The sequence below is a fragment of the Anguilla anguilla genome, chromosome 5, assembly GCF_013347855.1.
Source record: "Anguilla anguilla isolate fAngAng1 chromosome 5, fAngAng1.pri, whole genome shotgun sequence".
Lineage (NCBI taxonomy): Eukaryota > Metazoa > Chordata > Actinopteri > Anguilliformes > Anguillidae > Anguilla > Anguilla anguilla.
The window spans coordinates 62,920,660-62,935,208 of record NC_049205.1 but is presented as its reverse complement, the minus strand read 5'-3'; the positions used below and the strand labels follow the sequence as shown (position 1 = coordinate 62,935,208).

General features: G+C 46.0%; 1 protein-coding gene across 1 annotated transcript in view; it reads right to left on the bottom strand.

The window, feature by feature from the left end:
• Positions 1 to 228: 228 nt before the first annotated feature.
• The window catches only part of LOC118228199 (collagen alpha-1(XXV) chain-like), a 118,561-nt gene continuing 104,240 nt past the window's right edge, over positions 229 to 14,549 (bottom strand). The window contains exons 28-36 of the mRNA XM_035419537.1: positions 14,210 to 14,236; positions 12,627 to 12,707; positions 10,185 to 10,238; positions 9,067 to 9,120; positions 8,740 to 8,766; positions 8,047 to 8,100; positions 5,703 to 5,780; positions 2,096 to 2,134; positions 229 to 1,719 (exon numbers count right to left, since the gene is read on the bottom strand). Of these exons, the coding sequence (XP_035275428.1) occupies positions 1,717 to 1,719; positions 2,096 to 2,134; positions 5,703 to 5,780; positions 8,047 to 8,100; positions 8,740 to 8,766; positions 9,067 to 9,120; positions 10,185 to 10,238; positions 12,627 to 12,707; positions 14,210 to 14,236 (417 nt within the window). The 3' untranslated portion in view covers positions 229 to 1,716. The remainder of the gene's footprint in view (positions 1,720 to 2,095; positions 2,135 to 5,702; positions 5,781 to 8,046; positions 8,101 to 8,739; positions 8,767 to 9,066; positions 9,121 to 10,184; positions 10,239 to 12,626; positions 12,708 to 14,209; positions 14,237 to 14,549) is intronic.

Here is a 14,549-nt window from a genome sequence, read left to right as displayed (position 1 = left end):
TCGTGAGATGTCATAAATCAAATAAACAGAAATTTTAAAAAATAAAATAAAACTCAGAAAATGTTCTTCGTTTTCTCCATGGTGTTATTTATCATCAACGGTAGTCTTTTTTTCTTACACTAAAAACCTCAACGCTAAAACATCCATCTGTCTTATTTAACAATTAACATTTAAGAAATCACCAGGATCTTTTGTGAATCCAGACAATTTACAGACGATACTTTTCAGTAATTGTAAAATGTTTAATGCTTCTTCACAGATATATTCAAGTCCACATCAGCATGTATGTTTGCAGCACAAAATATAGTTTTGTGTCAGGTTACCATTAAAATTTCAACAACATAATATACATGAAAATTGATATAAGACAATAAAATGAACAATACTGCATGGTACATAGCAAGCATTCCATTCATCAAAAATAAAAAACCTTTTTTTCAGAGCATGATAGAAAAGTCACGGTTGCCAAAAAATAATTACCAAAGTGAGGCACCTAAGGACATTACGTATGAATGGTGAAAAAAAAAAGAAAAAGATTAAAGTCATGATGGTTCCATCAGCAGCTCTGATTGGCTGCTTTAGAAGTTCCATCTCCCTCTCTCCCAAGCACCTTCTGAAACGGTTTCCAAGCCCACGCTCTTCTCCTCCATTTCCCTTGTCCACAACAACCGAAAATGCCCCCCTTCCCCCCGAGCTGTCGGGAGCCAACAGTGGGGCCTGGACTGCACTCTCTCTCTCTCAAAACACACGTCTGTCTGTCTGTCCTGTCCAGGGCCTCTCCGAGCTGTTGTGCCCTGCAGGCAGACCCCACACAACTTCCTGTGAGGGCCCCAGGCAACTTCCTGTGAGGGCCGCTGTGCTCACAGCATGGCCCCGGAGACAGAGTTCATGGCGGGATGCCAGGAAGCTCGAGCTGCTGGGCGCCGCGCCGCGATAAAGAAACCAAAAATACTCATCACCGCTTTCTGGGAATTGGCTTTTGTTTTGTTTTTTTTTGTTTTTTTTTTGTCAAACCACCAGCCATGGCGTGATTCCCTTTGGAGATGACGAAAGAAAGAGGACAGCCAATCAGTGCTCTGCTTTGTTTGTTTTTTTTTTTCCCATCCATTTTGTTTTTGCGGTAAGTTGCAATGAGCAGCAAGTTAGTGTTTGAGGAAGCCGCATGTTTGAGCACACCACAAAGAGACATTATAATCCGTTCACATATATTCCTTGTTGGACACAACACCCATGCGTTTTTTTTTCTTCATTTTTTTTGTTTGTTTTGCATTTAGCATATTTTTTTTAAAGAATGAACATTTTAGTCATTTGAGTTGGTGCTGTGGCATGGATGGACGATGAACTTGAGATGAACCAACAGCAATCACCTCCCGTTACAGTGAGTCTGGTCCCGCCTCCATAAAGAACTCACTTTCCCATGAGTCTCTGCTTTGGCCATGTCACCACCAAAGTGCCCTTTGACCTCTTTGTCCATGCAAGCAAGCTAGGCCACGACACCATGCCCCATGAGACCTCAGTTATCGGTCAATAAGCTCCACGATGCGGACGTGAAATTTGCACACATTTGTTATGGGAGACGACTTAACACAGTTACACAGCTTTGTGTACATCTACATTTTCATTTTAAAAACAAAACAAAACAAAACTATAAATACAAATACAAAATAAAATGAAGCATTATGTACAAAAACTCCATGCTTTGGGTATTAAGAGTGATCACTGCAAGAGAACACAAGAGAGACAGGACAGGTGGTGATGAGGGTTAGTCCAGCGATGTGTTACTGAAGTTTAACAGGGGGAGTTTAACTTAATGCGGTCAGGACTGCATCTTATGTGTGTTCATACATTGCTCAATACATTCACAAAGATTGAGTGCGTTTTGCATGTTCTGGTGCAAAACTGGCCTCCCAGTGAGAGCTACACCCCCCCCCCCCCAACCCACACATATACACACAATTATTTTGAAAGAGATTTCATAAATAACCATAATAACAAGTCAGGTTGTGACACACACCCCTGAAAAGTGGCATTAAATTAAGTTTATACTTTGCATGGACCCTTCGTGATTAGGAGCGTTACTTCCTGGTTGACTTACCTTCTGCCAACAGCCTGGCATCGGCAGACCATCTGGACCCTGTGAGACAGGAAACAGCAGAGATGTGAATTCAGCCATTTTAAATCAATACACAAAAAGCTAAACACCCCAGTAGCCCAGCTCAGATTCAGCCATTTTAAATCAACACACAAGAAGCCAAGCATCCCCGTCATCCAGCTTAAACTCAGCAAAGCACCTTGGTTTTTATCAAATCTCTGCTAAGTGGTGCAGTAGATCAACTTTGTGCTGCTGTTGCAGATCAAAAGACATCAGAGTACTAGGCTCCATGTAAAATCTTAAATATATATATTAAATTATATAAATAAAAATCTCTTAAATATATGTGAATGTAAATAAAAATAGGCAAAGGACATTCAAACAGTCTTTTCTAAGAATAAATCTGCAAACAGATGAAATATGAATTTACATGAATGAAATATAAATTCCTGCCAAAAACAACACTGACAGTTCAGTTTTCTGCACTACAAGCAGTAGCTTTTCTTTAAAAAATATTTTATTTCTCATTAATATCCTGGAATGTATGTTTGATGTCAAGGAAGGCTAATATGAGCTTTATTACGATATAATATAATACAACAACTGATAAATGTGCTGGAAATGGGTATATGCTGAACGCACTACACCTCAAAGGCATTCGATTTACAATTTAGTCATTTGACAGATGCTTTTAGCCAAAATAACTTACATAAGTGCATTCAGTTATGAAACCAGCCAACCAGAATGTGCCAGAAATGATGCACTGCATTACAATATTTATTTACATTAGTCATGTGAAGGCATTCGTCCTCACTCACCCAAAGGACCATTCTCTCAGCTTCACATTTTTATTAACACGTTTGTAAAGTAAAATACCAGTTATCTGATGGGTGGTGTATGGGTCATGCCGACTCGGTGGTTTTTGACATGCAAGCTGAAATGGACGGGAGCTGACGTGCGGTGATGCAATGAGGGGAAAAACCTGCAGGTCGCAGGTTTGAATCCCAGGTAGAATACTGGCGTTGTTGTACACTTGAGCAAGGTACTGAACCTGCACTGCTTCAGCGTATATCCAGCTGTGCAAATGGATGCGGTGTAAATGCTGTGTAGAATGTTGCGCGAGTCGCTCAATGGATAAGAGCGTCTGCTAAATGGCGGTAATCATCAGAATGTCTGGAAACACCGGCCGTGGCAGGGGAAAAGGCATGGTGTTTGTTCGTGGAGAAACGCCAAACGGCGAATTTCCCCAGTGGCAAGCCCGTCTCGAGCCAAACAAGAATCTCAATGTGTTGTTTCAGTGGATTTGTACCGAAAAAAAAAAAGACTTAAGACGCGTAAGTCTTTGGCTGCAGTTCCAGGATTCTAAGGCTTCAAGTCAGCCTTGAAGTTAATTCTGACAGATTTGTTTTTACTATTCTAAAATGAAATTAACCTCAAATTAATTTAAGAGACTCAACCATCTATTACCCCATAATTCAACAGAAATGACAAATTACCCCCCCCCCCCCCCCCCCCTTAAAAATCTCGCAGACCATCTTTGTGACGGTGTCTCTGTAAAAAGCACTGTACATTTTTTAAAACTGAAATTAAAAATGGCTCTCCAGTAATTGGTTTCTTCTTCTGTGGTAAACGACCGAGTTCTGCACAATTGGTACAGGGTGAAGGAGAGGAGAGAGGATTATGGGATTTCATCCTGCACTGCAGGAGAACAGTAACACAGGGGCATACAGAGAGGACAGAAATACAGGCGGAACAGGGGATTTAGGAGCCATTTTAGGATTGGTAGTATTGGTAGTTGGCAGGGCAAGAGGTGTTACCCCATTATGGTCCCACAGTGAACGTGGTGCACACTGGTTTCGGTTCCAGCTGAGCTCTCAATTAATTTAGTTAGATTAAGCCGAGGACTGAACGCTGATCCGGACCTGATGTCACCTAACAAAGAGTTTGTCAGTGCGGTGTTAATGACACGGTTCTGTAGATGTTGCTTTCTCTGACAGAAGGGCTCCTGACAGAGTGAAGTGTTTCTGTGAGCGACGGCTATGTAGCACAGTGGCTAGGGAACTGGACGTGTGGGACACCGCCATTGTCCCATTCAGCAACAAGGTGTGCCTACGTTGAAAAATTAAATTAAAAAAGAATGCAAGCTGAGCAAGTCACTTGTGGAAACGGACCATGAAAATGCAAATGTTAATTATATCGATTTGTGTGAGCCACGTCACCCTTTGAAGAGAAGGTTTTTTTTTTGTAATATTTTTTTCAAAATTCAAAGTCAGCGTCAGCCAGAACGTCATTGCTTTTAAATTACCAGCATTTATTGTGACATCAGCATTAGAATGTTCGGTTAAGAACATTTCCATGACATATTTGTGACCTCACACCTTTCAAGGGTAGAATACATATGAAAACACACATGTATATTTGTCATCCTTGTGCAAGTTTTAAGCTGTGTGATGCCGATGCTAGCATATCGCAAGCACACAATGACAGCGTGGTACAGTGGTTAGGGAACCGGTATTAGGTTGCTCTGGATTAAACACCTGTATGTAAATGAGGAGGCAAACACCTGCTCTTTCTGGTATATAGCAAAGCTCTGGAGAACAAAGTCTAGCATATTTGGTCCCAGTTCCCTACCTCTGACTGTCCTGCAAACAATAAATAAAATCATCAGTTTAAATGTAGACATCAGATCTAGTAATCAGGATTCAATAAAGAGCAAAATTGAACCTAATGAACTGAGAGCTCAGCGTACCCCAGGGGTCAGAGCTGGGAACCATGAGATTTAGTGGGTGATTAGAAGGAAAATAGAAACAGGTTAGAGAAAATACTATGGGCCAGTAAAGCCAGTTTGTTTGACCATTACCTTATCAAGCTGCGATAAGATAAAGCCAGTTTGTTTGACCATTACCTTATCAAGCTGCGATAAGATCACTTCAAGAAAATTTGCAGACATATCAACAGGGTGAAACAATACAGGGAAGAGAATTAGTAAAACACCATTATCAGTGAATTTATACGAATCCTTTTCTGCCACATATTTATAGATATCAGTGACTGCGATTAGGGATGTGTGATTCTTTAAGTCAGTCAGAGGTGAGTGTGCAGTAGAAGGCATTGTGAAAGGTTCAGGAAAGGGAATTTCTATGATCAATAAGAGGAAAACACTCATTTTCAGACCCTAATTATCTCAAGGACTTGGGTCTGTCATAAGTACACATATCAAGAGTTTTCGGTGCTTTTTGCAAGCTGGTAACAGAATTTGCAGGAATAAAGCCAAAGTTTTAGGGTCTGAAAAATCAGAATTTACTGATTAATCTTTGGAAGAAAGAAACATGACTGAAGGAGGAAAATAAAGTGCACTGTGAAGCGCTTGGAGATGGTGAGGGTGAGGGTGATTAGGGAGGAGCACGTCACAGATGCCAGTGTCTTACTAAAGCACGCACCACACACCCGAACGAGGGTGGGGCCATTTTTACAAGGGCCTCCACCCTGGCACTGAGTTTGGTTGCTAAAGGAGGTGGGAGGAAGGGAGGTGGGGGGGTGCAGAGAGGCATGCAGGGGGGCGGGGGGGGGGGTTGAGGGGGTTAGGTAGGAAGGAGAAAGAATACTGTACCAATTGGCACGGGGCGTCCAGCCCGTCCAAACCAGGCTGGCCCGGATCACCCTTTTCACCTTTAAATCCCCGGAACCCCTGTTCAGAGATTAACACTGGCAGTGTTAATGGGAGTCCTGTTCACAGATTAACACGGGGAGTGTTACTGGGAGCCCTGTTCACAGATTAACACTGGGGGTGTTACTGGGAGCCATGTTCACAGGTTAACACTGGGAGTGTTACTGCGAGCGGGGGGGGGGCAGCAGCAGTTCTGTACGACTGCAGCCCTGACAGAATCAGCATCACGCAGCTGAGCCACGCCCGTCCCCGATGGTGGGGGCAGTGTTTCCCTCCCATCAGGATATTTGGACCGCAGTGATTACACCTGAGCCACAGTCCTCACCTCCTCTGTCCTCATCTGGGACTGTCAGTAATGGCAGGGCAGGTGGGGGATTTACTCTCTACCAAGTCGCACTTTTTTGGTCAAGGGTCGGAGGTCAAAGGTCGGAGGACAGGTCTATGGAATGTACAAGAGGTCAAGTTCAGCTGTAGGGAATGTACAGGTCAGAGGTCAGGGCTGCTGCAGGTGCTGATACTGTCTGGACAGGTGCAGGACTGCTGCTCCCCCCAGCTCCCCAACCTTACGCATGACCGCGGGCAGCTCTCTCTCAGCTCTCAGCTGGGACATACCAACGGGCAGGGGGCATCTAATCCAGGGGCACCCTGTTCGCCTTTCTCCCCCTTAGGCCCCTTTTTCCCCTTCTTCCCCTTCTCCCCCTGTGGACACAATGGTACGGTCAGAACAACCAGATCTTCCCCTTCACCCCCCTGTGAACACAATGGCACGGTCCGAACGACCGGATCCTCCTCATCTCCCCTGTGAACACAATGGTATGGTCTGAATGACCGGATCTTCCCCGTCTCTCCCTGTGGACACAATGGTACGGTCAGAACAATCAGATCTTTCCATTCACCCCCCTGTGGACACAGTGGTACAGTCAGAACAACCAGATCCAATCAGAGTCCAGGAGACCATACATTTGTATAGGATTCAACGAGGGAGACCATTTCAACGCTTTACTTATTTTGACTAATTCTAAATGTCAGACATTTTGATCAGTTGTCTTGACCGGTAAAACAGACTAAATATTTGCTTGCGCTTAAATACAGTCAAAATCCTCACCTTATCTGACGCAACCAGGTTCATTTCAGGTTCTCCTGTTTGACAGTGCAGAGTAGTTGGCCACTGAGCATTTAGCCATATTGAGCCCTACAGGCTCAGCATAATAAATTTAATCAAATCATTTTGTGGCAATTTGGTTTAACTGGAAAGTCAAATAATCTGAGAAACCTTCATGAACACATGCAGCTGAATAAATTACTACCTCTGGTAGTTTCATTTAACTGATAATCTGTGAAATATAATATTTTGCCTTCTTGGTATAGTATTATAAAAACATACTGCCCACTGCTGTACTAAAATTGATTTATAGTTTAACCTAACTATACTTGGTTTAGCATATAATGATTTTTTATTTATTTAATTGCCATTGCCGTTCTCGTTGGGTTAGTGTTAATCAGTTTAACCTTCAGGGTCCAAGTTGAACTACGCGGTTGTTCCCTGCACTTGGACCGGTACTTCTCTCTAGGGTTTTCGTCATACTTGTTCCTGGTTATGGTTATACACTTTGTTGTACGTCGCTCTGGACAAGAGCGTCTGCCAAATGCCTGTAATGTAATGTAATGTAATTTAAGTAAATATTTAAGCCTTTACGTTATTCGTAATGGTCACCCTCATCCTGTCTGTAAATTAGACAGCACTGGACATGACAGAGGGTAGAGATCAAGGAGGAGAGTGTTACCTCACAAAGATGGGAGGACACAGGTAACAGAGAAGAAAAGGATTAAACAAGAAGGGGAAAACAGGAGCAAGAGGAAACCTGGAGGAAGGAGAGAGAAAAGCAGGAGAGGGAGTGATGTCTCAAAACCTCCCCAAAACTGCACCCCTCTGTAGGACGTACACTTAACACTAGGTGTTCAAGGAAATGAGAGCTTCACAGCATCAGAGATACACTTCATTTGCAGCTTGACTGCACAGTCAGTGTGTCACAGATACACTTCATGTGCAGCTGAACTGCACAGTCAGTGTGTCAGAGTTACACTACATGCACAGACGGACTGCACAGTCAGTGTGTCACAGATACACTTCATATGCAGCTGGACTGCGCAGTCAGTATGCAGCTGTAATTGCAGTAATTAGTTAAATTGCTCCATTAAAAGTGAACCATTCATTGTCCATAGACAGCAGGCTTCATCAAATGGCTTTTGTGAGTGCGGAAATTTCAGGAACATTATTCTATATTACCTTTTCTCCTCTCTCACCAGGGTCCCCTTTCTCCCCCCGTAACCCTGGGATACCCTGCAAAACAAAACAAGTCATCATGGAATCAACCCCCCCCCCCCCCCAGACCAGCAGCCCCCCCCTACCAACACCACTTTAAAAATGTATACATTTACGCTTATTGAACAAAGGCTTCTTTACTGACTTTATTCAATTAACTTCTGTGAGAAATTATGCATATTTCTGATTAGTTAAATAACTCATACTGTCAAACAGATTAAATGTACACACTCATAAACACAAAGCTATAAAAGGGCTCACAGCCTCGCTTACCGCTGACTGCAGCATAAGGTGAAGTACAGTAATTAACAGGTGGTATGTGCTATTTTCTGCACCCACACACACACGCACACGTACACGCACGCATGCACGTGCACACACACACACACACACTTACATTTGTGCATGCGTGCGTGCGTGCACACACACACACAAACACACACGCGCACACACACACGTATGTGTGTACACACACACACGTATGTGTGTACACACACACACTCACATACACACACACACACACACCCGCACGCGCACACACACAATGCACTACTGTTCGTCAATAGTAACAGTATTATGCAGTACAGTCTTTATGCCTCCCACTCCAAAACAGGAGAAAAAGAACAAAAACAAACAAAAAAAAACATCCACACTCACATCTGATCCAGGTGTGCCAGCAGAACCCTGAAAAACAGAGAGAGGCCGTTCACCCCTCCTGCGTTCACAGCGCAGGCATCTTAAAAATGCAGCCTCAGGGTGGGACCAGACGTCTGACAAACTCACAGCAGGCATTCTCAGAACTTGACCTTTACATTGTCATGTATTGTAGGTCACACCCAAGTAGGTCGCTTAAAGCAGGAAGTACTGTCAGTAACATCCATTTCAATCTCAGTGAAAAACAAAGTCAAAGTGTTTTTATTTGTCACAGCCAGCACTTGAAAATACAAGCGTTTCCCTCAGCACAGGAAGTCCGTAAAGACTCACAGGAAGTCCTTGTGGTCCCTGGGATCCGGGCTCACCATCAGGACCCTTTTCACCCTGACATAAAAAAAAAAGCTCAATGTCAGCTGTCAGCACACACTGCCACAGAACCTATAGACTCACCAGATACGCTACTCTCAAACACACCACTACAGATCCTATAGATTCACCAGGCACTCTGCTCTCAACCAATACACACCGCTACAGATCATATAGACTCACCAGATATTCAGCTCAAACACCACACATTGCCACAGAACCTATAGATTCACCAGATACTCTGCTCTGAAACACCACACAATGCTACAGATCCTATAGATTCACCAGATACTGCACACACACACACACACACACACACACAAAGGTAAATACACTAAAAACTATATGAGCAGCAGAGTAAAAGCAGCAATAGAGAGATAGAAGGTAGTGTGAGTGGAACACCTTTTGTTGCATGAAAAGGTGTGTTGAAAATGTGTGTTTTTAACTGAGATCTGAATGAGGAACTGGTAGTAAAACTAGAAAAGGTGTTATGAGAGAGCATTCCAAGGTTTGGGGACCATGGCACTGAAAGATCTGTCACCCGGACAGTCTGGTTTCCCAGTGCCACCTGAATGTCAGGTGATGTTCTTCTGCAGATCACAAGGTATTCTGGAACATTCCTCGTGACCTCTTTTGAGACTTAGAGACAGGTGTGCAATCAGGGGCAGCTAAGGTAACAAGGGGTCCATCTAGTGAGTCAATTTGACAAGTACTGTGTGATCCTGAGGTGCGACAACTTTACCTGTTCATTCACTGATTTTATTCCGTATGGGGAATGTCTGCACTAAAGCAACTGTGTGACAATCTTACTGTAACTGGCAACAAAAACGGAGCTTGACTGACTATATAGAAGAAACATTTTGATTAAAACAGTTGCGACCCTCGAGGATAGGAATCGTCTGTCGCCAGGACTAAGGGAGCCCTGCTATGCTTATATCAGATTGTAGGGCAGTGTTGCACTGTCTACACCAGCCAAAAGGAGAAATAGACACTTTCCGGGACGGCCATTTTAAAATGGCTTCCAAAATTGGCCGCCATTTTGGTGGAGGACAGGCACAGAGACGGAACGGATCAGTACTCACTTGGTCTCCTTTGGGACCGGCGGGTCCAGGGAGGCCAGCAGGCCCATCCACTCCCTACAGACAGGAGAAAAAAGGGGGTTATAGCGTGCCACAGCTCTCAGCCAAATTACACCTCCTCCACCCAATTTCACACTCTACGGCCAATCAAATTCAAGAGATCTGTTGTCCATTTTGGTTATTATACTTAGCTCACTACTGAGATGAAAAAACAAACAAAACAAAAACAAACTGGACAAATGACAAACCTCACAAGAAAAAGCAACAAGCAGCAGATAGGTGTTTTTACGACAGAACTGTGGAGATGATTAAATAAACCTCAGAGGGTCTAAAAGGCCTCTTTAAACCGCTTTTCCGTGCCAGAGGAGACACACTCCGAACACTGGCCCGTGGGCAGCTGCATGCACATGGAGTGGGTGACTCACCAGGTAATATCATCTCAGTACAGCTTCATAAGGACAGAGGTACAGCCGTGTGGACAGAGCCGGTCAGGGGGTGGGGGGGTAGGGGTGGTGGTGGTGGTGGGGGGGGGGGGGGGGCGGGGTCTGTGGTTGTCATGAGAATGGCCAGCACTCTCCAGTCTGAGAGCTACTATGGTAAAGTGGGGCTGACTCCAGTTCCTGGGGGGCCCGCAGTGACTCTGAGGGTTTTAGGGTTTATTTCAGTCAGCAGCCATTTTAAAATGTGTGGCCTCTTTAGCCAGGCAGTGACTTATCAGGGACTTAAATTAAGCACCAGTTAGTACCGCAACACACCAAATACCAGCAAACACTGCAGCCCTCCAGGATTGGATTTTGAAATCCCTCCTTGAAAGTCACACTGGGGAAACAAAGAGGCGTGGCTTGGGGGGGGGGCGGGGTTAGAACAGACACAGCTGCCACTCACCCTGACTCCGGGCTTGCCATCCAACCCTGACGCCCCCTGCGTGGTTATGGGCGGGGGGGGGGAGGGGGTGAGTGAAATGAACAGGGGATTAGTACAGGATGAACACAGCGACACACACACACACACACACACGCGATACTTCGGAGGAGGTTACTGCAGAAACCCCCCCAAGAACACAAAACGCAAGGAATTTACAGCACACACATGCATATACACACACTCATACACTCGCACACACACGTACACGTGCATACACACACACGCACACACACACCTCGTGACATCACACATTAAGACAGGGACAGTTATGAAAACGCAACACGTAACTTACGGAGATAATTGTTATATTTTTATTAATTACATAAAGTTATAATGGCTTCCATGGCGGCAGCAGCAGCAGCAGCCAGGGCCATTTGTCACAGCTGTGAGTGTCAGTTTAGGGTAGACTAGACTTGTGTAACTTTCCAAACCGTCATTATGCCCTCCGCACTGTACTGGCGTTCAGCAATATCCGCTCTGCAAATCTATTTTCCGCTACACCGTAGAGACTGCTTAGTGGGGTGAACAGCCATTACACCTGCAGGTCTCTATTTGTTAATTACAAGCTTAAGTTCGGTCTCAGACTGGGGTGGAGAAGTGTGAGGTTAGGGTTATGCGCACACGCACGCACGCAGGCACACACACGCACATACACACACACACACACACACACGGGTGAATGTTGCGGCACACGCGGTACAGGAAAAACAGCGCAGTGCGCAGCAGCCTGACGACAGAATTTTCTCAGGCGCAGAACGTCGCCCGGGGCCGTGCCGGTCTTTCGATGGCTGAGACACAAGTCCAGCAACAGAGGGGTGTGTGTTCCAGCACCTCAACCCCTGGACTGCCTGTGGGGGTGGGGGGGGGGGGGGTGCAGGAATGGGGTGGCCTGGGGTGGGGGGGGGGGCCCAATGTCAGATCTTCTCATGGGCCCCAAAAATCCCTGCCAGCACCTCTGCAAATAGGGGTTAGGTCTGCTGTTGGCTTGGAACCCCTGTCCCAACCAATTAACCCACCGGGCTAAAGACCCAGCCACAGGAGCTATTCGCACCCTTTCCGCTTCTGTCAAACAGCAGCAGTAACTGACAGACATCAGCCACATGACCCCAGTCACTGGCACCTCTGCAGTGGGGAAGATCTTCTGTGGGTTTTCGAAATTAGGGGGCAACCCCTGCACCAAAAGACACGATTGGCCCACTGAGCTAACCAATCGCACTCGTAGTTCTTCTCCGGCGGCGACGTCACATTCCGCGGCGGATGTTCACACGCTAACCGACACCTCTGATGAAAACGCACCCCCACACTTGACACTGCGGACCGACCCAGCCTAACCCAGCAGATGCTGGCGAACATGGTGTGTACAAATTATTCCTGCGGTGGAACAGATGGGGGGGGGGGGGGGGGTGCTTCCGGATGGTTCCGGATGCTGGGCGGAGTCTCTGAGCCAGCGGAAGCACCGCGTACCGAGGTGAGCGAGACAGACGCGGGCGGCGTGTACCCAGCATGCTCTGCTGTACTCACGGGGAGTCCCAGGGGTCCTCGGTCCCCTTTGTGCCCCGGCTCTCCACGTGACCCTTTCAGCCCGTGCGCCCCCAAATCTCCCTGCAACACAGACAGACACTTTCACCCCAGTGCGCCCCCAAATCTCCCTGCAACACAGACAGACACTTTCACCCCAGTGCACCCCCAAATCACCCTGCAACACAGAGAGACACTTTCACCCCACTGCACCCCCAAATCTCCCTGTAACACAGACAGACACTTTCACCCCAGTGCACCCCCAAATCTCCCAGTAACACAGACAGACACTTTCACCCCAGTGCACCCCCAAATCTCCCTGTAACACAGACAGACACTTTCACCCCAGTGTACCCCAATATCTCCCTGTAACACACAGAGACACTTTCACCCCAGTGCACCCCAAAATCTCCCTGCAACACAGACAGACACTTTCACCCCAGTGCACCCCCAAATCTCCCTGTAACACAGACAGACACTTTCACCCCAGTGCGCCCCCAAATCTCCCTGTAACACACATACACTTTCACCCCAGTGCACCCCCAAATCTCCCTGCAACACAGACAGCCACTTTCACCCCAGTGCACCCCCAAATCTCCCTGCAACACAGAGAGATATTTTCACCCCAGTGTACCCCAATATCTCCCTGTAGCACAGAGACACGTTCACCCCAGTGTACCCCAATATCTCCCTGTAGCAGAGAGAGAGACACTTTCACCCCAGTATACCCCAATATCTCCCTGTAACAGAGAGAGACACTTTCACCCCAGTGCACCCCAATATCTCCCTGTAACACAGAGACACTTTCACCCCAGTGCACCCCCAAATCTCCCTGCAACACAGACAGACACTTTCACCCCAGTGTACCCCAATATCTCCCTGCAACACAGACAGACACTTTCACCCCAGTGCACCCCCAAATCTCCCTGTAACACAGACAGACACTTTCACCCCAGTGCACCCCCAAATCTCCCTGTAACACAGAGAGACACTTTCACCCCCATATGAATCACATAGTTTTTTTCGTAGGAAAACCTTTAAGAACAGAATAATTAAGAATTAAGAATAATTTAAGAAAGGTTTTGTGAATGAGGCCCAATGAGCTTACAGACACAAGCCCCTCAGCTTCTGTTTGAGAGAGGTGTTGGGCGGGTCTGAAATGAGCATTTCCTGATTAATCTGGCAAAATTAGACGTGAACTTGACATTTACATATCAGGCACTTAGCGGATTCTCTTACCCCGAGGGACTTTCACAGCTTTCACTTCCACAGTATTTATGCATATAATCTATTTATGCAGCCCTGATATTGGTTGAACTCTTGGCGAGTTCAGATGGATCAATGCAACGTAACAGCAAAACAGCAAAGAGAACAGCTGATCCCTCGGCTATCAACAACAGGAGATGAGGACATATGTATTTGCGTTGGCACAGAGGTAACACACTCCTCCCTGATTTCATAACTTTACCTCTGTGCCAATGCATAAATACACATGTCATCATCTCCTGTTATTGATAGCCCTGCTGGGGTCGTTTACTACATACGCAGTACTGCAGAACTGCAAAGCCAACTCTCGTTTGACTAACCTTGGGTCCAGGAATCCCATTGGGCCCCTGTGAACAGAAGGAGCGCACACAGTTAGCACTACGTCTGCTTCCAACACATAAAATGACCCCCCCCCCCCCTATAAAAACCAACAGAGAAAATACAAGGAAAACAAGGAAATACAAGGCTAAGTTTTGGAAGACGGTCGAACGGATCCATAAGGGTCACAAAATGCTCAACAACCGGTTTCAGACAGACACACAGACAGCTGTGCCAAAGGACAGACAGGTGTTCCCAGGTATGGACTGTCCGTTACATGGTGGTGAGACTGCTTATCGTCTGCTCTGATGCACAGTGGATTATCAGATAAGGGTCCACTGC